This window comes from Rhincodon typus, chromosome 1, assembly GCF_021869965.1.
Source record: "Rhincodon typus isolate 14 chromosome 1, sRhiTyp1.1, whole genome shotgun sequence".
Classification (NCBI taxonomy): Eukaryota; Metazoa; Chordata; class Chondrichthyes; order Orectolobiformes; family Rhincodontidae; genus Rhincodon; species Rhincodon typus.
This window is the reverse complement of record NC_063332.1, coordinates 45,379,818-45,403,430: the sequence shown is the minus strand read 5'-3', so window position 1 is coordinate 45,403,430 and position 23,613 is coordinate 45,379,818. Positions and strand designations below refer to the sequence as shown.

The following is a 23,613-nucleotide window of genomic DNA, read 5'->3' as shown; positions in this document are numbered from 1 at the left end:
ATGTTGTCTATATGGATTTTAGTAAGGCATTTGACAAGGTCCCATGTGGCAGACTGGTCAAAAAAGTAAAAACCCATGGGATACAGGGTAATGTGTTGAAATGGATACAAAGTTGGTTTAGTAACAGGAAACAAAGGGCAATCGTCGACGGCTACCCTTATGAATGGAAAGCTGTTTCAAATGGTGTTCCACAGAGTTCGGTGTTGGGGCCCCCGCTATTTGTTGTATACATTATTGATTTTGACTTGGACATGGGGGTGGGGGAGTGTCTGTGTTGTCAGTCGGGGGAATTGGGAAATTTATAGATGGCACAAAAATTGGCCATGTTGTGGATTGTGTGGAGGCTAGCTGCAAATTCCAAAATGATGTAGATGGATTGGAGGAGTGGGCTGGAAAGTAACAGATGAGGTTCAACTCTGATAAGTGTGAGGTGATGCATTTATGAAGGTCAAATAGTTAAAGGGAATATGTAATAAACAGGATCATACCCGGAGGGATAGGAGAAGTGAGTGATCTTAGCAGGCAAGTGCACAGGACCCTAACGGTAGCAGTACAGGTAGAAAAGGTTGTAAAGAAGGCATTTAGAATGCTTTCCTTCATTGATAGAGGTATAGAATACAAAAGTAGGGATATAACGATGAAACTGTATAAGACAGTGGTGAGGCCACAACTGAAGTAACTGAGTGCAGTTCTGGCCACATTATAGGTCGCAATTACTCTGGAGAGAGTGCAGAGAAGATTTTCTAGAATGGTTCCAGGGCTGGACAACTGTAGTTATGAGGAGAGACTGGAGAGGTTGGAAGTGTTTTCCCTGGATCAGAGAAGGCTGAGAGGTGACACAATTGAGGTATACAAAATTGTGAGGGGTAGAGATAGGAACCTGTTTCCTTGGCAGAAAGTTCAAATAGTAGGGATCATAAATTCAAGCTAAGTGGCAGAAGGATTAGACGGACCTGAGGAAAGACGTTTTCACGCTGAGGGTGGTGGGTATCTGGTATGCGCTGCCTGAGTTGCTGGTGGAGGTAGAGACCCTAAAACTCTGTAAAAACACGCACCTTAAGTGTTGTAACCTGCAGGGCTATGGGCCATTTTCAGGAAAATGGGATTAGAAAAGGCATCTGGGTGCTTTTGGGTCAGCATGGATAAGGTAGGTCAAATGGCCCTCTTCTCTATTGTATCATTCTACGGTAGCTGGACCTCTAGTTAGTGTGGTGCTGATGGACTGTTTTGCAGGGACCAGTTTTCCAACATTCTATTGTTCAGCCTTTGTATCTAAACTTTATCAACAAATCTTCTCTATGGCATCTCATCAAATGCATTTTGCAAATTCACACACACAGTCCCCACTGCATTTATTCCATGTTCATTATTTCTGTAAATCTCAGTTAGGTTGTCAAACACAATTTCATTTTGTAATTCTATGTTCGCAGTTCTTAATGCTTTTCTAGGCTTTATCCTGTTTTGTGGCCTCTGGAAGCCAACGTACCCCTTAATGACACTGAAAGACAGTTATACAGGGCTGACTTGTCTTGGATACCTCAAAATGGAGCTCCAGTACAATAATGTCCAAATTGTCCTGTTTTTTTCTTTTACTATTTGGTCTTTCAGTTCCTCCCCTACATAATAGTACATTTATTAATACAGTTTTGAAGAATACACTGTTAAAATTTGGCAAATGCAGCAGTTTGGGAGGTCTCACAAACAGCAATATAATAATTGCAGATGCAACGTTACTTGAGAGATGAATGTTGCCTTGTACACTGGGAAGAACTGGCTGGCTCTTCTTTGCAATAGTGCCATAAGATCGTTTATGTTCATTTGAACAGTAAGTACCGTCTCAGTTTATTCATCTCAGAAATAGCACCATAAACAGTACGGCCACTCCATTTCTACGAGCACTGGTGTGTCACATGGATTTTGTGCCCTAGTTTCTCGAGTGGGACTTTAATCTACAACGTTCTGATTTGGACAAAAGCTCTGACACTGCATGTTAGTTAACACTAACAGAGCATGGAATGAGAAGACATTGGTTTTAATGTCACGATGATTGCATTTACCTCAAATATCAGAAGCACAAAAGCGGATAGAGAGGACTAATACTTAGTCATTTTATCTGAGACTACACAGCTTCTACTAAATGATCCTCGACTGCCATTTAATTGTCTTATTGTAAAGGCAATTATCATAATTTAAAAACAATTATGATGCTTATGTTTACCCACATTCATCAGACTAAAAAAATACCTGATTGGATGTTTTTGTAAACCAGGCAGACTTTGCCATTTCCATTGCAGCAATCCAGTTCAAATATTCGATATTTCGAATTAAAATGGGGTTTTTCCAAAGACTCTTCTTTACCTTAAAAGAAAGGAATATAATAAAACCTATCAAATATGATATTGAATTTATTTGAATCGTAGGTTCACATGATAAATGCTATCTAATTGCAAATGTAGCTTTATTTTGAAGAGTCAGTAAGAAAGCACTGATATAATTTCTCACACAAGAATAGAAAACAGAAAGATCTTGAACAACTTGACTGTGAGCCAATTTTCATGATTAGTTAAACAATTGCCAATGTTTGTTTGGCTTTGATCTTAACCCAAATCTATTTTTTATAACTGGCCTCTACTATCATCTTCCACGTACCTCTTCTAGGATACCTGCAACTAATTACCCCATAAACAAGACCAGTTTGGTTTATCACAATAGTATAAAAATTATTGCAATATTAAATTCCTCTGTCTACTATTTTAAATAAAGGCATAAACTGTCGAAGAAAATTTTGTGAACTAGTCTTGATTACTCAGAGATTGGATGTCATTCCAAAGGGAAATTCATAAGCTAATTTCACATCCAGTTGAAATTATCCCATCACTAGTACGCTCACACCTTTGGATTTAGTATTAAATTCTAAAACTGTTGAGGACAACAGTGACAGATTAAGGCTATACTGTACTTTATCCTAAAGCATTAGTTATTCTATGCAGAAGTAATCTGAACATGGATTCACCTGAATTATACCGGGTTTTTGTTTCATGTGTTTTTGCTTTGTCATGCGATAGCATCACCAATAACTTGTGAGGTTGTGAGTGGAGTTGTACATTGTAACAAATACGATCATAAGACCATAAATTATAGGAGCAGAATTAGGCCATTTGGCCCATCAAGTCTACTCCACCATTTGATCATGGCTGATACTTAAACAATTCCATTCTCCTGCCTTCTTCGCACGACCCTTGATTCCCTTACTGATCAAGAATCTATCGACGTCTGTCTCAAATACACTCAATGATGTGGCCTCCACTGCCTTCTGTGGCAATGAGTTCTATAGATTAACCACCTCTGGCTAAAGAAATTCCTCATCTCAGTTCTAAAAGGTTGTCCCTTCACTCTGAGGCTGTGTTTCCTATGAGTGGAAACATCATCTCCACATTAACTCTATCCAAGCCTCTCAGTATTCTGCAAGTTTTAATGAGATCGCCCTCTCATCCTTCTAAACTCCAAGTACAGACCCCGAGTCTTCAACTGTTCCTCAAATGACAAGCCATTCATTCCCAGGATCATTCTTGGAGAGGGTGCAGAGGAGGTCTACATCGCCAGCATATCCTTCCTTCGATACAGGGCCCACTGACTCAGTCACTATTAATTCTGTCTGGTTTTTCACTTGTATGTAATAATAGCAACAGCTGATGGATTTAGGTTTCTGACCATTACTGAACACTTTTCTTTTCAAATGTACGGTGTATACAATGCTAGTTTGACATTTTTTCTTGTTTGTGTAAATAACAACATAAGAAGAAACAAAACACATGAAACAAGTGTGAAAGTTGAAATGAATAATTATGATCTAGTAGTCAATAGAGATACGTGGCTTCAGGAAGACAAGGATTGGGATCTGAACCTTGAAAGATACAGGATATTTAGGAATGACAGCAAACTGGGAATTGGCAGATAGCTGACTCTTAGTTAATGAGATAACAAAGTGTGGAGCTGGAGGAACTTTTCTGATTTTTTCTGAAGAAGGGTCTCGACCTGAAATGTCAGCTTTCCTGTTCCTCTGATACTGCCTGGCCTGCTGTGTTCCTCCAGCTCCACTCTGTGTTATCTCTGACTCCAGCACCTGCAGTTCTTGCTATTTTAGTTAATGAGGGCATTCAGACAATAAAGAGAAATACCAAGTTGTGGAAACACTCAAATAAAAGCAAGTATTGCAAATGTTGGTAATCAGAAATAAAATCAAAGTGATGGAGAACCCCAACACCTCTGGCAGCATCTACGGAGAGAAACAAGTTAACATTTTCAGTCTGATATGACACTTCTGGGAGCTGCAGGGGACTGGAGAATGATAGTTTTGTGCTTTTGAAAAAGGGGAATGACAATTGAATGGGACAAATGGGGAGGGTACCCAGAGCAAAAGCCAAATGGTGTGCTAATAGTATTACAGAAACGGAAAAAATTCAGAACACCAAACAGGAGACAGTGTTCATGCTCTGATGTTGTTGACCCTAATATTGAGCTCTGAAGGCTATAAAGTTTCAAAGTGAAAATTGAGGTGCTGTACTTTCACCTTGCATAGGGCTTTGTTGTGGAGCACTACAGCATGAGAGCAAAATAGTATATTGAAATAGCAAGCAACTATTTGTGTAAAAATAAAAAATGATAAAGGCAAGATCTCACTTGCAGGAATAGCGTACAGAAATGGTAACCACGTGAAAGGGTGGAGAATAAAGGGAAAAAAATAATGAAAGCAATGCTGGCTAAAGTGAACTGAAAAACTAAGTTGGGGAAAGGTCAACAGAGATGCAGTACTGGACAATTAAGGGGACTTTTTTTTATAAGACATAATAGATACATTCTAACAAGTAAGAAAATTTCCAAGGCAGGAACCCACCATCTGTGGTTAGCTAGAAAAGTTGAGGATTGTATCAAACGAAAAGAGAAAGCAAATGATTGTGCAAAGACAGCTGGAAAGGTAGAAGGTTGATCAGAGAAAAAAAAATGACAAAAAATTAATGAAGAGAAAACAACTAATAGAACAATAAAAAGCTAGCCAGAAATATAAAAATAGATAACAATTATTAAAATAAATTTCTAAAGAAGAGCTAATAAAGTGAGCATCAGTCTTATAGAAAGTAAGAATGGAGAATTAAGAATGGAAAATCAGGAAATGGCAGATAAATTGAACAAGTATTTTGCATTAATCTTCACTACAGAAGATACAAGTAACATTCCAAAAAAGTGATAAATCAGGAAATAGAAAGGAGGCAGGAATTTGAGAAAAATCAGAGAAATCATAAAGAGCTAATAGTTAAAAGCTTCAGGTTGGAAAATGGCCAAGTTCTAATAAGCTACACCCTAGGGTCTTAGAAGCATTCACTAGTGAAATAGTTGATGCAGTGGCATTAATTTTCCAAAACAGCTTTAATCTGGATGTTAACCTGCACTCCTCATTGAACCAAGGTTGATACCCTGGCTTGATGGTAATGGAGGGGAATATGCCAGGCCATGCGGTTGCAAACTGCCTTGGAGTACTATTCAGCTACTGCAGATGGTGCACAGCACCTTATGGACGTCCAGCCTTATGTTGCTAAACCTGTTCAAAGCTTATTCCATTTAGCACAACAATAGTGTCACATAGCATGATCAAGTGAAAATGGAACTTTGACTTCACAAAGACTGCGCAGCGACCAGTCTTATTGATATTTCTATGGCTTTTGTTGACAACATGCAAATCTTTTGAATAAATTTTCAGTGGTATGCGGTAATAATGAAAACAAATTCAACAAAACTTTAATATTAGTCTGTTTGTTAGTGCATTACACATGATTCTTAAACTCTTCTATATTATCAACTTCAAATGTTATGCTATACTTTGTAGTTCAGCAGCACTAAGAAATAATTTTTGAAACTGTTCTCTGCTTGGTTGCTTATAAAGCATGTGAAATTTATATTCTCATTACAATCAGTTTGAAGAGCTGGAAGTTTTGTTAAAATGAAGTTTTGCCAAGTTGTGAAGGTCTGATATTTACTGAAGTAAATAGATAATTTCCGTGACCCTTCCTCAGAACATACCGGACCTGAAACGTTAACTCTGTTTTCTCCTTCACAGATGCTGCCTGCTGAGCTTTTCCAGAAACTTTGTTTTTGTTCCTGATTTACAGCATCTGCAGTTCTTTTGGTTTTTAAATAGATAATTTATTGGCTTTACATAAAAAATGTGCAATTGTAAGCTTTAAAGGTTTTCAGTAAAAGTAAAGCGAAACAATCCAAGCTTTAAGTTGTTCACGTCAAGTTAAAATGATTATCAAAATGAAAGTAGAATATGTGCTCTCATATCATATTCAAGGGAAAAACCAAGTATACATTTGTTCCAGTAAGATTCTAATTTCAATGTTGGGGAATATAGCATTGTTGTAGAGTAGATTCATAGGAAATAGTGGTCATCACGTTTTTACACTGGCTTGATAGCTACTTGTGGGCCACTGGACCAAGGGTACATTTTACTGGTTGGCTATTTTGGATCAAATCACTTGTAAATACATCTTAGTGCTGCTCTGCACTGCAGCCAATTAAACCTGGAGTATGAAAGTGTAAGGGCATTGACATGACCACATATTGAATACTCTGCCTCAGAAGGTAGCAGAGGCTGGCATCATTGATAAATTTTTGGAAGGAAAGGGAACAATATGTTATTTGGATTAGATAGGAATGTTGAATTTGCAAAAATAGATCAGCCATGATCTTGTTTTGAACAGTGGAGGAGGCTCAAGGGAGTTCAAATGGCCTACTTTCTTCTAATTTATGTGCATGTCCATAAGGACAGTTTTAAAAATTTGTTAATGGGATATAGATCTCACTGGTTAGTTCAGCACTTACTGTCCATCCATAATTGTCTTGGAGAAAATGATGATGGTGAGTGACCACCTGAACTGCAGCAGTCCTTGTGATCTTAAGCACACCCACAGTGCTTGTTAGAAAAGGAATTCCAGGCTTTTGACCAACAATAGTGAAGGGCCAATTATATATGTCCATGTCAGGATGATGTGTGCCTTGGAGAGAAACTTGCAGGTGGTGGTGTATCCAAACAATTGCTGCCCTTGTCCTTTTAAGTAGTAAACGTCACAAGTTTGGAAGGTGTTGTTGAAGGAGGAACAGTAAATTACTACAGTGCATCTTGTAGTTGGTTCACATTATATCCATTGCATGCCAGTAGTGAAGGGTATGAACACTGGAGGTGATGGGTGGAGTGCCAGTCAAGCAGATTGCAATGTTCTAGATGGTGTCGAGACTCTTAAGTCTTTTTGGATCTGCACCAATCTAGGCAAGTGGGCAGTATTCCAGCACATGCCTTACTTGTTCCTTGTAGATTGTGGACAGGCATTGGGTAGGCAAGAATTGAGTTCCTCACTGCAGAATTTCTAACTTCTGACCTGCTCCTGTAGCCACAGTATTTATAATATGGCAAATCCATTTCAGTTTCTGTTCAGTAGTAACTCTGAGGAGGTTGATGGTGGGGGATTGCATTTGAATATCAGTCTAAGATAGTTAGATTCATGGCCTGTCACTTGGATGGTGTGAATACTATTTGTCACTTATCACCCAAATCTGGACATTGTCCTGGTCTGACTGCAAATAGCCACAGATTGCTTTTGTTTCTGAGGAGTTGCCATTGGTCCTGAAAATTGTGCAATTATCAACAACATCTCCACTTTTGAATTTATGATGGATAGAAGGTCACTTAGGGTGCAGGTGAGGATGGTTGGGCCTAGGACACTACCTTGAGGAACTCTTTGTCCTTGGGCATAGATGGTTGACTTTCAGCAAGGACAACAATCTTCCTCTGTGCTCTGTATGGCTTGAACCAGTCAACAGTATTCCCCCAATCCCTATTGATTCTAGTTTTGCTAGGGCTCCATACTTTGAATGTCAAAGACAATCTTGCTAATCTCACATCTAAGGTTCAACTCTTTTGTCCATGCTTCAACCAATGCTGTAATGAGATCAGAAGCTGATTGCCCTTGGCAGAAGCCATACTCTTCATCAGTAAGCAGGTTATACCTTTCATAATGGCACTTGATAGCATTGTTAGTGACCCAATCCATCAATTTGCTAATGATCAAATGTAGACAGACCGGGTTTTAATTAGCTAATTCAATTGGATGTGTCCTGCTTTTTGTGGATGGGATATGCCTGGGCAGTTTTCCACCTTGTTATGTAAATGCTTGTGGATACAGGTTTAAAACTATTTTGTTTATTGAACTATTACTTTTCAAAACAGTACCTTCATCGTCTGTATCATTTTCGAGGTCATCCAGAGTTGGTGCATTAGGCAAGCTGTAAACAGATGTTGTGCCGAGTCGACAAAGTGTTGAAATACTATTGATTACCATTGTTCCCAACTGCATGTTATTGCCTAACACAGAAATACTATTTTATTGGTGAGATAAATAAAAAAAACAATAAAGAACATTTCTGTCTTATAACACTTGGTTCAACATAACTTCACGTCTTTAGTAGCATTAGATTTATGATCTTATTACTTGAACAACTACAGAAAGATGAGATAACTAGATTCTTTCATTGAAGCTTCTTCACGTTCAAAAATTAATAGTTGCAACAAAATTGGGATTCAATTTTGGTTTTGCTGATATGCAAATACCACTGAAGCTTCATTTTAAATTGATGATGGAATCAAGATAATTAAAGCTACCGAATGCATTTTTTCCCTAGTAACTTATCCTTCAATGTGCATGAATACCAGTAGATCATTTTTGGACATACAATTAAAATTCTGGTAGGCTGCAGAGGGTTATTGTCAGTTTTAATAATAACTGATTGTTTCCAAACAGAATTGTATAAGCGGGTGGTCGCTTTCTGGATCTTACATGTTTGATTTTCTTTCTAAAATTAAACCACAAGTGATAATTTGCTACCCTATTACCTTTATGTTATTCTTTTCAAAATCTACATTATGAAACACTTAGATTAAAAGAAAATCTACCAATGGAACCTTAATGCAGACTTCATACAGAGGCTTTCATTTAATCAGTACATTCCACAGCACACTGCAGCTAATTAATTTTAAAATGTCATTTCTGTTATTTGACAGACACATTGAGCAACAAACAAATTCCAATGACATGAATTATGCTGTTTTGGTGATGATGGGATAAGGAATGAATTTTGCTCAAGGCGTCAGGAAAAATCAATTCCTGGAGAACTTTATAAATACACTTAACAAGCATATGGGACGTTGGTTCAAAATTTTCAACAAGGTCAGAATGCATGATGATAAAAAGAGAAATTAATTATTTCTGTACACTGTGCTAATCTAACCCTTTTTCATCAGAATACTAGAATCCCACTTGCAATTCTGGGTGATTGACCAATACAAATATAAAAGAATTTGTTCACATAAATGCACAATAGAAGTTCAGTGGTCTTACCATCAAATTTTATACTCCAGGTCATCAAAAAGCCATCAGTCATTTGGTAAAAGTTCCTCAGATCCTCTGGGAGTAAGCAGCAATTCTTCTGCAAACATAAATAGCAGAAAGTTTCAGAGACTATATAAATGTAGGTGTCAATTCAGCTGCTTTGGTCAATTTCCTTCCTTCTAGGTCCTCAAGGTCAAGTTATCCCCAAGGTTCCTGAATTCTAGTCCTGAACTCAGACCTTTATCTCTACAATTTCATTTTATGCTCTTTCTGAGCTCATTCTGTCTATGAATACATATCCTGCTACCTTGACCTTAAATGTTTGACTAAGCTGCTGAGCACACAACTTCTTTTGTTGGCCCATATGGTTGCTCCAAATTTTAATGATTCCCTTTCTTTGGGGATTTTTCCCTTCAAATCTTTCATCATTAACCCTCTCCTCAGAAAATCTACTCATGATTCCTCTGCCCTCGTAGACTACTACAGCAAACTGCCTTTTCACTCTGAACAAATCTGTGTCCATATTTACTGAAACTCCAAGTTTAAATCCTCTAATCATGTATTTTACAGCATTGAAATAGCTCTTATTAAAGTCAAAATCACATTGGGGGAATCTTATAGAGCATGAATGACATGGGCTATAGTGAGAAATGTGACAGAATTGTGCAACACGTGTGATGAGGCCTACCTTGATGTCAGCTGCAATTGGGTGCATCTTTTAGCTAAATTTCAGGTGTCGAGATGAAATCCTTGCTAGGGGCGGCAAGCTGCCTATTAATGGGGATTATTGTTTATTAGCGGCCTTAGTAACTGCCCATCCCACCTCATTAAACATGCAACTTCCTATCCTACTACCCGCTATAAACAAAATATACACAAAGATTCTCAACATGGAAGACAAAGTGGGTACTTGACATTAGCTCGTTGCTGCTTCTAAAGAACCTCCATGTTCCCCACCCACAAAACAGCATCTCAGGGCATGATCCAAGAGCACCTGTACATGCAATCCTCATTTGTCAACTTCACAGGATTCTTATGGCACCTGTCGATCCACTTGCAGGGCGCTTAGAAAGTACAGACCTGCGCTGTGGGGCACACCAGCAATTATCATTGAAAGGTTACTGCAGGGACACTTTGTGCACAGGGACAGACATCCAGCTCATGGATGGTGCATCTCAGGGCTGCTTGCTTACTCTCTCAGCATTTGATTGCTTAGTGTCTACCTGCAAGTTTGTAGCATCCATGCTTTGCAGTGTCAATGTTATTAGCATCTTGGGTCTGTCATCCGTTTGGGCTCGTCACAGTCAGGGATATGTCTGATTACAGTCCAGGGAGTGAGCAGTCCTGATAGGGGTCATCGCAAGCAGTAAAAGGGAATTACATACCATAGCTGCAATTACAAAATAGCTGAGACAACACCCTGGATGGATGGAATCAGCATCATCAGTTTGATGGGTGAAAATGTGAATCCACATCTGCTAAATCTAGGACATTGAAGCATCAAATAGACAAAGAATGTGTTGGCAAATTAGCTGCAGAATTGCAATCATTTCATCGTGTATTTGCAGTGCAAATAGAGTGAAAGTGCTTAAGGTTCAAATGCTGGTCAAGGTGATTTGCATCTTGCACTAATCCTTGCAAATTGAACATGGTCAACATTGGCAAAAAGCAGCAAGGACTTCTTTAACCATGATGTTGTGGCAAAACAGTTCTATGTTTGGTAGATACAGCAGTATTCTCTACCATATAAAAATTGTATTGATAACAGTTACAAGTGCTTTATTAAAAGTGAAAAAAGCCACAAGGCTAAGCAACCATCAATACAATTGTTTCTTTGACAGAATGCTTAGATTTGTTAGTGCACTGATGTCTTCTATTTATTATGGATATTTCCTCTGAAGTTTAGTATACTAAGTGACAATTAATTATCAACTACATTCTTTGTTTAGTGAACGTAAATGCATTTACCAATATAATCAACATGATGCTTTGTTTTGATGGGAACAGAATACTGGAGCTTCAAAGCATAATCTAACATAATCCCTTCTAATATTAAATCAAGAGTATACAATTTAGATCCAAAGTTAAAATGTGAGATTGCTCACCTGCTCCCATGAGATAATTGTATGTCGCTCTGCTGGTTCCTTTTCTACATATCTAACTTCTGTCACACCTGGACGACTTTCTGAAAATGTCAAAAGTATTGGTAAATGGGTTTTGTAGACACCTATATTCGGTATTTTCCAATTGATTTGTGCATTCTGCAAAGATATGGGAAAAAGGCAGGAGACTGGCACTAGGTAACAGAATTGGCGCAGGCATGGTGGCCTGACTGACCCACCTTCTGCTCTGTAACAATTGTGACTGCGTTAACATTTCAGATCAATGGTCTTTCATCAGAACATCCGATGAAGAGCTGTAGTGCAAACAACGTGACATTCTTGTCATAAAAACAGAAGTTGCTGGAAAAACTCAGCAGGTCTAGCAGCATCTGTGAAGAAAAAAAATCAGTTAACATTTCATGACCCTTCCTCAGAACTGGACCCAAAACGTTAACTCTGATTTTTTTTTCCACAGATGCTGCTAGACCTGCTGAGCTTTTCCAGCAAACTTCTGTTTTTATTCCTGATTTACAGCACCCACAGTTTTTTGGTTTTTATGACATTCATATTACTGGAAACAGCAAAACTCTCCCATGCAGACATTTCAATACAGCTTCTGTTCAAAAGTACAAAGAACAAAGAAGTGTTCAACACAGGAAGAGGCCCTTTGGTCCACCAAGACTGCACCGACACAGGATTCCTTTCTAAATTAAAACATTTTGCCTCCACATCCCTCTATTTCATGCCTATTTATGTATCTGTCAACATGCCTCTCAATATTGTTATTGTATCTGCCTCCACCACCTCCTCTGGCAGCATATTCCAGGAACTTATCACCCGCTGTGTAAAAAACTCACCTTTCACATCTCCTTTAAACTTACTCCCTTTTATCTTAAACCTATGTCCCCCTAGTAATTGACACTTCTACCCTGGGAAAAAGACTCCAACTATCCATTCTACCCTTGCCTCTTACAATTTTGTAAACTTCTATTAGGTCGCCCCCTCATCCTTTAATGTTCGAGTGAAAACAAACCAAGTTTGTCCAATCTCTCCTCATAGCTAATATCCTCCAAAACAGGCAACATCCTGGTAAGAGATAGTAGGAACTGCAGATGCTGGAGAATCTGAGATAACAAGGTGTAGAGCTGGATGAACACAGCAGGCCAAGCAGCATCAGAGGAGCAGGACAGCTGTCGTTTTGGGTCTAGGCCCTTCTTCAGAAACGTCAGCTTTCCTGCTCGGCCTGCTGTGTTCATCCAGCTCTACACCTTGTTATCTAACATCCTGGTAAACTGTTTCTGTACACTCTCCAAAGCCTCAACTTCCTTCTGCTAGTCTGGCGACCAGAATTTTACACAATATTCCAAACGTGGCCTAACTAAAGTTCTACGCAGCTGCAACATGGCCTGCCAATTTTTATACTTTATGCTCCTGCTTGCCAAACACATTTCATGGCTCCTTTTAGCCAACCTTAATCCTTGTTTGCGTTCTTTCCTGCTATCTTTCGATTCATCAAGGGCTCTGTCTGTCTTCAGTTTCCTAAAGCTTACAAACGCTGCTTTTTTTCTAAACAATTATACAGTGCAAAACTTTCTTTTTAACTAAGCTCCCAATTTCTCGTCATCCAAGGTTCCCATATCTTGCCATCCTTATCCTTTATCTTCACAGTATCAGGCTGGTGCTGAACTCTGATCAACTGGCATTTAAAAGAGCGCCACACACCAGATATGGATTTACCCTGAATCTACATTCTACATTCCCCTGCTCCTGCCTAAGATGGTCATAGTTAGTCTTCCCCCAGTTTAATACTTTCACATAAGGTCTACTCCTATCCTTATCCATAAGTAACTTAAAACTTAAGGAATTATGATACCGTTCCTGAAAATGTTTCCCCACTGTAACTTCAATCACCTGGCCAGGCTTGGACTATTTACATATTGTTTCAAAAAAGCAGTCCTGGACACACCTAACAAATTCCACCCCCATTTAATCCCCTGGCCCTAAGAGAGTCCTAGTAAATATAGGGGAAGTTAAAATCACCCACCACAACAATCCTGTTGATTTTACATTTTTCCATAATCTGTCCACATATCTATTCCTCTATCACCCACTGGCCATTGGGAGGCCTGTAGTACAATCCCATCAAAGTGGCTGCACCCTTCCCAATGTTAACAAAACTTCTACCTTTTGTTTTATATGAATACTGTCATAACGATATAAAATACTGACTATTGATCTTTGAATCCCATCACTAGACTTAAAATGGCCAAAGAGGCCACCTGACCATACAGGTTAGTCAAGTTTCATGAAAATGATTTAGAATAGACCAAAGACAATCTGAGCTGGAATCAACATTTCCCAAAGGCAATGATGTCAATCAACCAGGATTCCTTGGGAAGTGAGAAAAGACCCTTGTGTCCTTTATATTTACACCACTGAGAATCTTCACACGTTGGAGATGAAACTTCATTTGCAATTATCAAGCTTGAAATCACGGCCTACAACTGCCAATTTCCAGATGCCATCCTACAACTCATCTCTTCATTCTCAATGACAACGACATCACCTTCCACAAGACACAGGAGCAGAAATTGGGCCATTTGGCCCATTGAGTCTGCTCTGCTATTCAATCATTGTTGATATGTTTCTCAACCCCATTCTCTTGCTTTCTCCCTAAAACCTTTGATCTCCTTGACAATCTAGAACCTATTCATCTCTGTCTTAAGTATACTCAATGACCTGGTCTCCACAGCCTCCTGTGGCAATGAATTCCACAGATTCACCACTTTTTGGCTGAAGAAGTTTCTCCTCATCTCTGTTTGAAAGGGTCTTCCCTTTACTCTAAAGCTGTGCCCTCGGGTTCTAGTCTCTCCTGCTAATGGAGACATCCTCCCAACATCTGCTCTGTCCAGGTCGTTCCGTATTCTATAAGTTTCAATTAGATCTCCCCTCATCTTTCTAAATTCCATTGAGTACAGAAACAGAGTCCTCAAATCTTCCTCATTTGTTAAGCCTTTCATTATTGGGATCATTCTTGTGAACCTCCTCTGAACCCGCTCCACAGCCAGTACATCCTTGCTGAGGTATGGGGCTCATAATTGCTCACAATACTCTAAATGTGGCCTGACCAGAGCCTTATAAAGCCTCAGAAGTACATCCCTGCTTTTATATTCTAGACCTCTCGAAATAAATGCCAACATTACATATGCCTTCCTAACTACTGACTCAACCTTCAAGTTTACCTCAAAACAATCCTGGGCTAAGACTCCCAAGTCCCTCTGCACTACAGATTTCTGAATTTTCTCCCCATTTAAAAAATAGTCTGTGCCGCTATTCTTCCTACCAAAGTGCATGACCTCACACTTTCCCACGGTGTACTCCATCTGCCACTTCTTTGTCCATCTCCTACTTCTTTGTCCATCTCCTAACCTGTCTAAATACATCTGCAACCTCCCAGTTTCCTCAATACTTATCTTTGTATCATCTGCAAGCTTAGCTAGAATGTCCTCAGTTCCTTCATTTAGATGAATGTATAAAGTGAAAAGTTGTAGTCTCAACACTGACCCTTGCGGAAGACCACTTGCCACCAGCTGCCATCCTAAGAAGGATCCTTTCATCCCCACTCTCTGCTTTCTGCCAGACAGCCAATCTTCTATCCATGCTAGTACCTTGCCTGTAACACCATGGGCCCTTACCTTACTCAGGAGCCTCCTGTGCGGCACCTTGTCAAAGGCCTTCTGGAAGTCCAAGTAGGTAACATCCATTGGCTCTCCTTGGTTTAACCTGCTCATTACCTCCTCAAAGAATTCTAACAGATTTGTCAGACATGACCTCCCCTTGATGAAACCATGCTGACTTTGCCTTATTTTACCATGCACTTCCAAGTATTCAGAAATCTCATCCTTCACAATGGTCCCCATAATCTTCTCAACGACTGAGGTTGGGCTAATCAGCCTGTAATTTCCCGTCTTTTGCCTTACTCCCTTTTTAAAGAAGGGGGTCACATTAGCAATTTTCCAGCTGTGTCAGACCCTCACTTACTCTAGTGATTCTTGGAACACCTTCACTATCTCTTCAGCTATCTCCTTCAGAACTCTCGAGAGTGGTCCATCTGGTCCAGATGATTTATCCACCTTCAGACCTTTCAGTTTTTCTAGCATCTTCTCCTTGGTGATGGCCACCATACTCACCTCTGTCCCGCTGACTCTCTTGAACTTTTGGGATGTTACTCATGTCTTCCACCTTGAAGACTGACACAAAGTACTTGTTCAGATCCTCTGCCATTTCTTTGTTCCCCATTACTACTTCTCCAGCGTCATTTTCTAGTGGCCCAATTCCACTTTTGCCTCAATTTTGCCTTTTATAAATCTAAAGAAAGTCTTGCAATCTTCTTCAATATTACTGGCTAGTTTACCCTCATATTGAATCTTCTCCCTCCTTATCCCTTTATTCATTTTTGACAAACAGTTCTTCATTCAGACACGCGGAACAGAGTGCGACGTTGGGGACCAAATTTTCACCCCAATACGCCAACATTTTCATGCACAAGTTTGAGCAAGACTTCTTTGCTGCACAGGACCTCCAACCAATGCTATACACCAGATACATCAATGGCCTTTTTTTCCTCTGGACACATGGCGAGGAATCACTGAAACCATTACACAAAGACATTAATAAGTTTCATCCCACCAGACTTACCATGGACTACTCTTCAGAATCAGTCTCATTCTTGGACACATGCATCTCCATCAAGGACGGACACCTCAGTACCTCACACTACCGCAAGCCCACGGATAACCTCATGATGCTACGCTTCTCTAGCTTCCACCCTAAACATGTTAAAGAAGCTATCCCCTACGGACAAGCCCTGTGTATACACAGGACCTGCACAGATGAGGAAAAACGCGACGGACACCTAAAGATGCTGAAAGTGGCTCTCATAAGGATGGGATACGATGCCAGGTCCGATGTGCCACAGTGAAAAACTACAATGACCTCCTCAGAGGACAGACAGAGGAGATGACCAATAAAGTACACTTTGTCATCCAGTACTTCCTTGGCGCGGAGAAATGACGCCATGTTCTTTGCAGTTTTCAACATGTCACCAATGACGATGAAAATCTCACCAAGATCATTTCTATGGCTCCACTTCTCACCTTCAAACAACCACCAATCTTTAAAGAGACCATCGTTCACAGCAAATTACCCAGCCTTCTAGACAACATCGACCACAACGCCACACAACCCTGCCACAGCAACCTCTGCAAGACATGTCAGATCATCGACATGGATACTACCATCACATGTGGGAACACCACCCATCAAATACACGTCAGTTACTCATGTAACTCAGCCAATGTCATCCAACTCATATGTTGCATGCAAGGATGGCCCAAGACCATGCAGACACTACAATAACAGATGAATGGACACCACGCAACAATTGCCAGACAGGAATGTTCCTCCCAGTGGGGGAACACTTCAACAGTCAAGGACATTCAGCCTCCAATCTTTAGGTAAGCGTCCCCTAAGGCGGCCTTTGAGATACACAACAATGCAGAATTGCCAAACAGAAACTGACAGCCAAGTTCTGTACCCATGAAAGTGGCAACAACTGTGATCTTGGATTCATGTTACCCCACCCTGTTCTCTGTTTGGAAAATCTTCCTTACTGTCCTGTTTTGACACCATCACCTTGATAACTTGTTATGATCTCTCTGCCTTAATTAGCTTGTACAGTTTTGGACCACTTGTTACTTTGGTTAGACCCTTAGCGTGCAACTCTTATGTCTATCATGTTATTCCAGCCATTTGGTTTGTCTCCAGCACCATTTTATTTTTAATTTTTTGTAATTATTTCTCTGCCTCAATTAATCGGATTATAGGTCATTCCTTTGCTTGTTATTCAGCTGTTGACACTTTACTCCCACCATTTGTATGATCTTTTGATCTCTCTGCCCATTGATCTTTCTGCCTATGAATTCTGTGTCTATGTGCTTTACTTCACATCACCTGATGAAGGAGCAGTGCTTCGAAAGTTTGTGATTTCAAATAAACTTGAATGACCATAACCTGGTGTCATGTGACTTCTGACCTTAACTGCAGAAAGGCATAGCCTTGTCCTAAAACAAACATAAACCTTTGTTGAAAGCAACTGATTGATAATTTAGGAGCTGGTTCGTATATTCTCACCTGGTTGTAACATATTTTGTGTTGACATATTTGTGCTCATCTAATTTAGCATTCCAAGTTTTAATATCTTCACCAACAGCCATGTCATCAATTGGCTAGGATTTAATTTCTGAAATTCCAATAGATACCTCTCCATCTTGCTTTTCTCCTTTAATATCCTTGTTAAAACTTCTCTTTTAGATCAAAAGTATATACATCTGATCTAACGTCTCCTAAAATAGCTTAATGTCATATTTTGTTCTAAAATACTCCTATGAAGCACATTGAGGGAATTTTTAAAAAAAATTTACTCACAATATATGCATTGATATATTGCCCATACCTAACTGCTCTTGAGAAGGTGGTGAACTCTCTGCACGAATGGCAGCAGCTCATGTGCTGTAAGTGGATAACAATGCCATTAGGGACAGAATTCTAAGATTTAGACCCAGTGACACTGAAGGAATGTGAAATATTTTCATGTTAATGACGGTGAATGTCTTGGAGGGGAATTTGCAGCTAGTGGTTTATCTATGTATGTTTCCCTTATCCTTCCAGATGGAAGCTTTTAAAATTCATTCATGGAATGTGGGCATCGATGGTTTGGCCAGCATGTATTGTTCCTAATTGCCCAGAGGAAGTCAACCACAATGCCGTGGGTCTGGAGTAGGCCAGGCCAGGTAAGGTAAACAGTTTGCTTCGCTTTGGAAGGTATTCTCCAAGGGATTTTGGTGAATTTCTACAGTGCATCTTGGAGATGGTAGACATTGCTGCTACTGAGCATCAGTGGTGGAGGGAGTGGACATTTGTGGATGTTGTGCCAACTAAGAGAGCTGCTTTGTCCTTGATGGTGTCAAGCTTCTGGAGTCTTGTTGGAGCTACACTCATGGGAACAGGAGGAGGGCATTCCACCATTCAATGATATTGTGGTTGATCTGTAGCCTAACTCTTTATATCTGCCTTTAGCCAATATCCCTTTGTTCCTTTTCATAACAAAAAGCTATCTATCTCAGATTTATAATTACCAACTGATCCTGAATCCAGTGCTATTTGCAGAAGAGAGTTACAAACTTCTATCATCCTTCATGCCTAGAAGTGTTTCCTTACACTCTGTCACTACCTATGGAGAGTCTGAGCTGCCAATGGGACAGGACATATTTAGGGGTGGTGATTGTGGTATCTGGGACATTGACTATGAGGCGTGATTCCTGACAGTTCTGAGGACCTGAAATGTTAACTCTGACTTTTTCTTCACAGATGCTGCCAGATATGCTGAGCTTTTCCAGCAACTTCTGTTTTTGTTCTTGATTTTGCCATTGTCATTTCTGATGCTTAGGCTGATGTCAGGTAATCCATCCGTTTCCACTCCTTTCTAGCAGTAGGCTTGCTAGATCATGTCAGAGGGCAGTTAAGAGTCAACCATGGAGTTGCATGCAGGCCAGACAAGGTAAGGACAGCAATTTCCTTCCTCAAAGGTCATTACTCATATATATTATGAACTAAGTTAATAATATTGATTATATGTTTCTAATAATGTTGTCCTACGTAATATTGCAGTAAAGGTAGTACACAGACATAAGTAGTAGCTTGTTTTTGTAGTTAATTGCTCAGGCAGGCTACTAGGATCAGCACTGCATTTTCAGCATTGCTGGTTTGAATGGATTAGAGCTGTTAAGCAATTAAGCGATGTTAAGTGCCCATGCACAATTTACAGATTTCCCACTGTATATTATAAGAAACCTGATTTAGTGGGGGATACTTAATGCATTGGAACATCTTACTATGGTAAAGGTACTGGATAACTGCAAGTTGTTATTTAGTTGTAGGGAAATAACTTTATTGAACTGATTCAAAATGACAGAGAATGAACAAGAACAGCAGAGTTTACCTGAACCTCTTTCCCACTAAGTGGGTGCTAATGAGCCTGTGTGTTACAGTTTTTGATTTTTTTGAATTTGATTTATAAGTGGCTCAATTATATTATTAGATGCAAATATCAGTTTGAAGTTACATATAGCTTGCTAACTACATCCCAATACAAGAAAATTTGGACAGGTTAAGCACCGTCATATCACAAACAACGTTACAAGAAAAGCAGGTTTAATGTTACCATTCCCAAAAAAAAATCAAACAAGACCCTTGAGGAGTATAGAGGAAGCAGAAAAGAAAAGAACTTAAACAAGAAATTAAAAGGGCTAGAAGGGCCATGAATTATCCTTGACAAGTAGGATTAAGGAGAATCCCAAAGCATTTTCTGAGGAAGGGTCACCGGACCCGAAACATTAACTCTGTTTTCTCCTCCACAGATGCTGCCAGACCTGCTGAGCTTTTCCAGCAACTTTGTTTTTGTTCCTAAAGCATTTTATATGTATATTAGGAGCAAGAGGGTAGCTAGGGAAAGGGTAGGTCCACTGAAGGACAAAGGACGGAATTTATGCATGGAGCCAGAGGAAATGGGTGAAGTCCTTAAAGAGTACTTTGCATCGGTATTCGTCAAGGAGAAGTACATGGATGATGGTAAGATTAGAGAGGGATATATTGATATTAAGAAGGAGGAAGTATTGAAAAACATTAGAGTAAATAAGACCCTAGGGCCTAATGGGATCTATCCCAGGAGACTGAAGGAGAAAAGGGAGGAGATTGTTGGGGTCTTGACAGAGATCTTTGTATCCTCTTCAGCCACAGATGATGTTCCAGAAGATTAGAGACAAGCCAATATTGTTCCTTTGTTTAAAAAGAGCAACAGGGATAATCCAGGAAATTATAGCAGGCCAACCTTACATCAATGGTAGCAAAGTTATTGGAGAACATTCTTAGTGACAGGATTTGTTTGCATTTGGAGAAGAATGGACTTATTAGGGATGGTCAGCATAGCTGTATGTGGGGAAGGTCTTGTCTCACAAACTTGATTGAGTTTTTCTGAGGAAGTGTTTAAGAATGATTGATGACAGTAGGGCAGTGGATGCTGACTAGAAAACAGAGTAGTTGTAGAGGGGTGTTTTTCTACCTGGAGGTCTGTGGCCAGTGAAGTTACGCAAGGATCGATGCATATATAAATAAATGATCTGGATGAAAACGTAGATGACATGAAAATTGGTAGAGTTGTGGATAGTGAGGAGGTCTTCAAGGGGTAAAGCAGGATACAGACCAGTTAACAAGGTGTAGAGCTGGACGAACACAGCAGGCCAAGCAGCATCAGAGGAGCAGGAAGGCTGACGTTTCAGGCCTAGACCCTTCTTCAGAAAATTTTCTGAAGGGTCTAGGCCCGAAACTTCAACCTTCCTGCACCTCTGATGCTGCTTGGCCTGCTGTGTTCATCCAGCTCTACACCTTGTTATCTCAGATTCTCCAGCATCTGCAGTTCCTGCTATCTCTGATACAGATCAATTAATTGGGCAGAGAAATGGCAGATGGTGTTTAATCCGCACTTGTGTGGGGTGATGCATTTTGGGAGGTGCAATGCAAGAGAAAAGAATACAACATGCTGAAGCTACTGGACCTATGCCTCACCACTCAATTCACCTTTAATGGCCAAATATACGAACAGATCAACGGGACACCCGTGGGATCACCTATCTCCAGTTTAATAGCTGAAGCAGTGATGCAGAGACTTGAAAGCATAGCTCTTCCACTAATCTAACCGAAACTATGGATATGCTACAGGGATGACATTTCGTCATTATCAAATGGACCAAACTAGAGGAGACACACGCACTAATAAACAACACCCTCACCGGGATCAGATTTACCAGAGAAGAAAAGAACAAACAGCTCCCATTCCTGGATGTCATGGTGGAACACAGGACCAATGGGGAATTCCTAACAAAGGTACACGGGAAAGCCATACACACCGACCAAGTACTGAATTTTCAACAGCAACCACCCTAACACACACAAATGAAGTTGCATGAGAACATTATTTAAACGGGCATCACACTGCAACAACATAGAACTACGTCACAAGGAAGAAGAGTACCTCTTCCAAGTATTCAAAGACAAGAGATACCTGAAAAACTGGGTCAGAAGATGCATATTACACGAACGACACCAGGAAGATACTACACGTCCCGACAAACTCATCATGCTACCTTACATCAAGAACACATCTGAATTGACCACAAGACTCCTACGACCACTGGGCATCAGAGTATCACACAAACCCACATCAATCCTATGCCAACTGCGAACCCAAACCAAAGACCCAATACCCACCACCCACCATGGACAGGACCAATGTCATGTACAAGATTCTCTGCAATGACAGCAACAAACATTACATTGGACAGACAGGAAGCAAATTAACCACATGAGTACATGAACATGAACTGGCAACAAAAAGATATGACCAATACCCACTCATCTCCATCCACATGGATAAGGAAAACCACCAATTTGATTGGGACAACACCAGGATCCTGGGACAAACGAAGCAGAGACAAGCACGGGAATTCCTAGAGGCCTGGTTCTCCACTAGAAAGCCATCAATAAACATAGAGCTAGGCCCCGTATACACTCCATTGTGAAGGAAAACCAGAAGTGAGGCAATTTATCTCAACGGACACCAGAGTTTAAATGATAGGCGGGAAAACACAACAGCACTTCATTGGAGGCTGCACTGATGATGTTACCTAGCAGCGTAATGAAATGTCTGTGGAACAACGAACCAGCTCGGTGAACCAACCAACCACAACAAAAGAATCCAGCATTGACATACAGAGGGATCTTGTGGTGCAAGTCCATAGCACCCTGAAGGTGGCAACACAAGTGGATACGCTGGTTTAAAAAAAAAACACATATGGCATGCTTGCCTTCATCGACAAGGGCATGGAGTATAAAAGTTGGCATGTCATGTTGCAGCTGTACAAAAGTTTAGTTAAACTACATTTGGATTAGAATGTGCAGTTCTGGTTGCCACACTATAGGAAGGAAGGCTTTGGAAAGGGTGCAAAAGAGTTTTAGGACACAGAAGATAGAACAGTACAGCACAGTACAGGCCCTTTGGCCCACGATGTTGTGCCGAACTTTTACCCTAAACTTAAGGTCTATCTAACTTCCACCCCTACCTTAGGCATATGGACGATAGCCTATCTAATAGCCGCTTAAATGCTCCTAATGAGGCCGACTCCACTACCCTCTCCGGCAATGCACTCCATGCCCCTAGTTTTACCAGGATGTTGCCTGGATTGGAGTCCATTCAAAGGAGGCGAGTCAAATTTGAGATTATTTTCGCTAGAGTGTTGGAGGCTGAGCATCTAACTGACAGAAGTTTATAAAATTATGAGAGGGATGGATAGTTGAAGTCTTTTTCCTAAGGTGGAAATGTCAAACACCAGGGGCATAAGTTTAATGTGAGAAGGGAAAAGTTTAAAGGAGATGTGCGAAGAAAGTTTTTTTAATCTAGAGGGTTGTCGGTGCCTGGAAAATGCTACCTGGGGAGGTGATAGAAGCAGAGACAATAGCAATGTTTAAGAGGCACTTTGACGCATGAACAAACAGAGAATAGAGGGATATGGATCATGTGCATGCAGGTGGGATTTCTTGAGAATGGCATCATGGTAGGCACAGACATGGTTGGCTGAAGGGCCTGTTCCTATGTTGTACTGTTCTTGGAAAACAAAAAAAAATGCTGGAGAGCACAGTGGATCAGGCAGCATCCGTGGAAAGAAAAGCAAGCTAACGTTTCAAGTCTACATGAATCTTCATCAGAGATAAAGTGCAGAATGGAAGGAGGAACATTTATGCAATAGTTGTGGGGGTGGGAGGCGGTGTGGTTGGACTGCTGGAGGAGAAAGGATGCTGATAGTTCAGAGATAGTAGGAACTGCAGATGCTGGAGAATCCGAGACAACAAGGTGCAGGGCTGGATGAACACAGCAGGCCAAGCAGCATCATAGGAGCAGA

The 23,613-nt window shown here is 40.3% G+C and overlaps 1 protein-coding gene across 1 annotated transcript in view; it reads right to left on the bottom strand.

The window, feature by feature from the left end:
- tpgs2 (tubulin polyglutamylase complex subunit 2) overlaps positions 1–23,613 on the bottom strand; it is a 45,102-nt gene that overhangs the window by 20,111 nt on the left and 1,378 nt on the right. Inside the window, exons 2-5 of the mRNA XM_048604774.1 lie at positions 11,546–11,625; positions 9,450–9,537; positions 8,285–8,416; positions 2,245–2,358 (exon numbers count right to left, since the gene is read on the bottom strand). Of these exons, the coding sequence (XP_048460731.1) occupies positions 2,245–2,358; positions 8,285–8,416; positions 9,450–9,537; positions 11,546–11,625 (414 nt within the window). The remainder of the gene's footprint in view (positions 1–2,244; positions 2,359–8,284; positions 8,417–9,449; positions 9,538–11,545; positions 11,626–23,613) is intronic.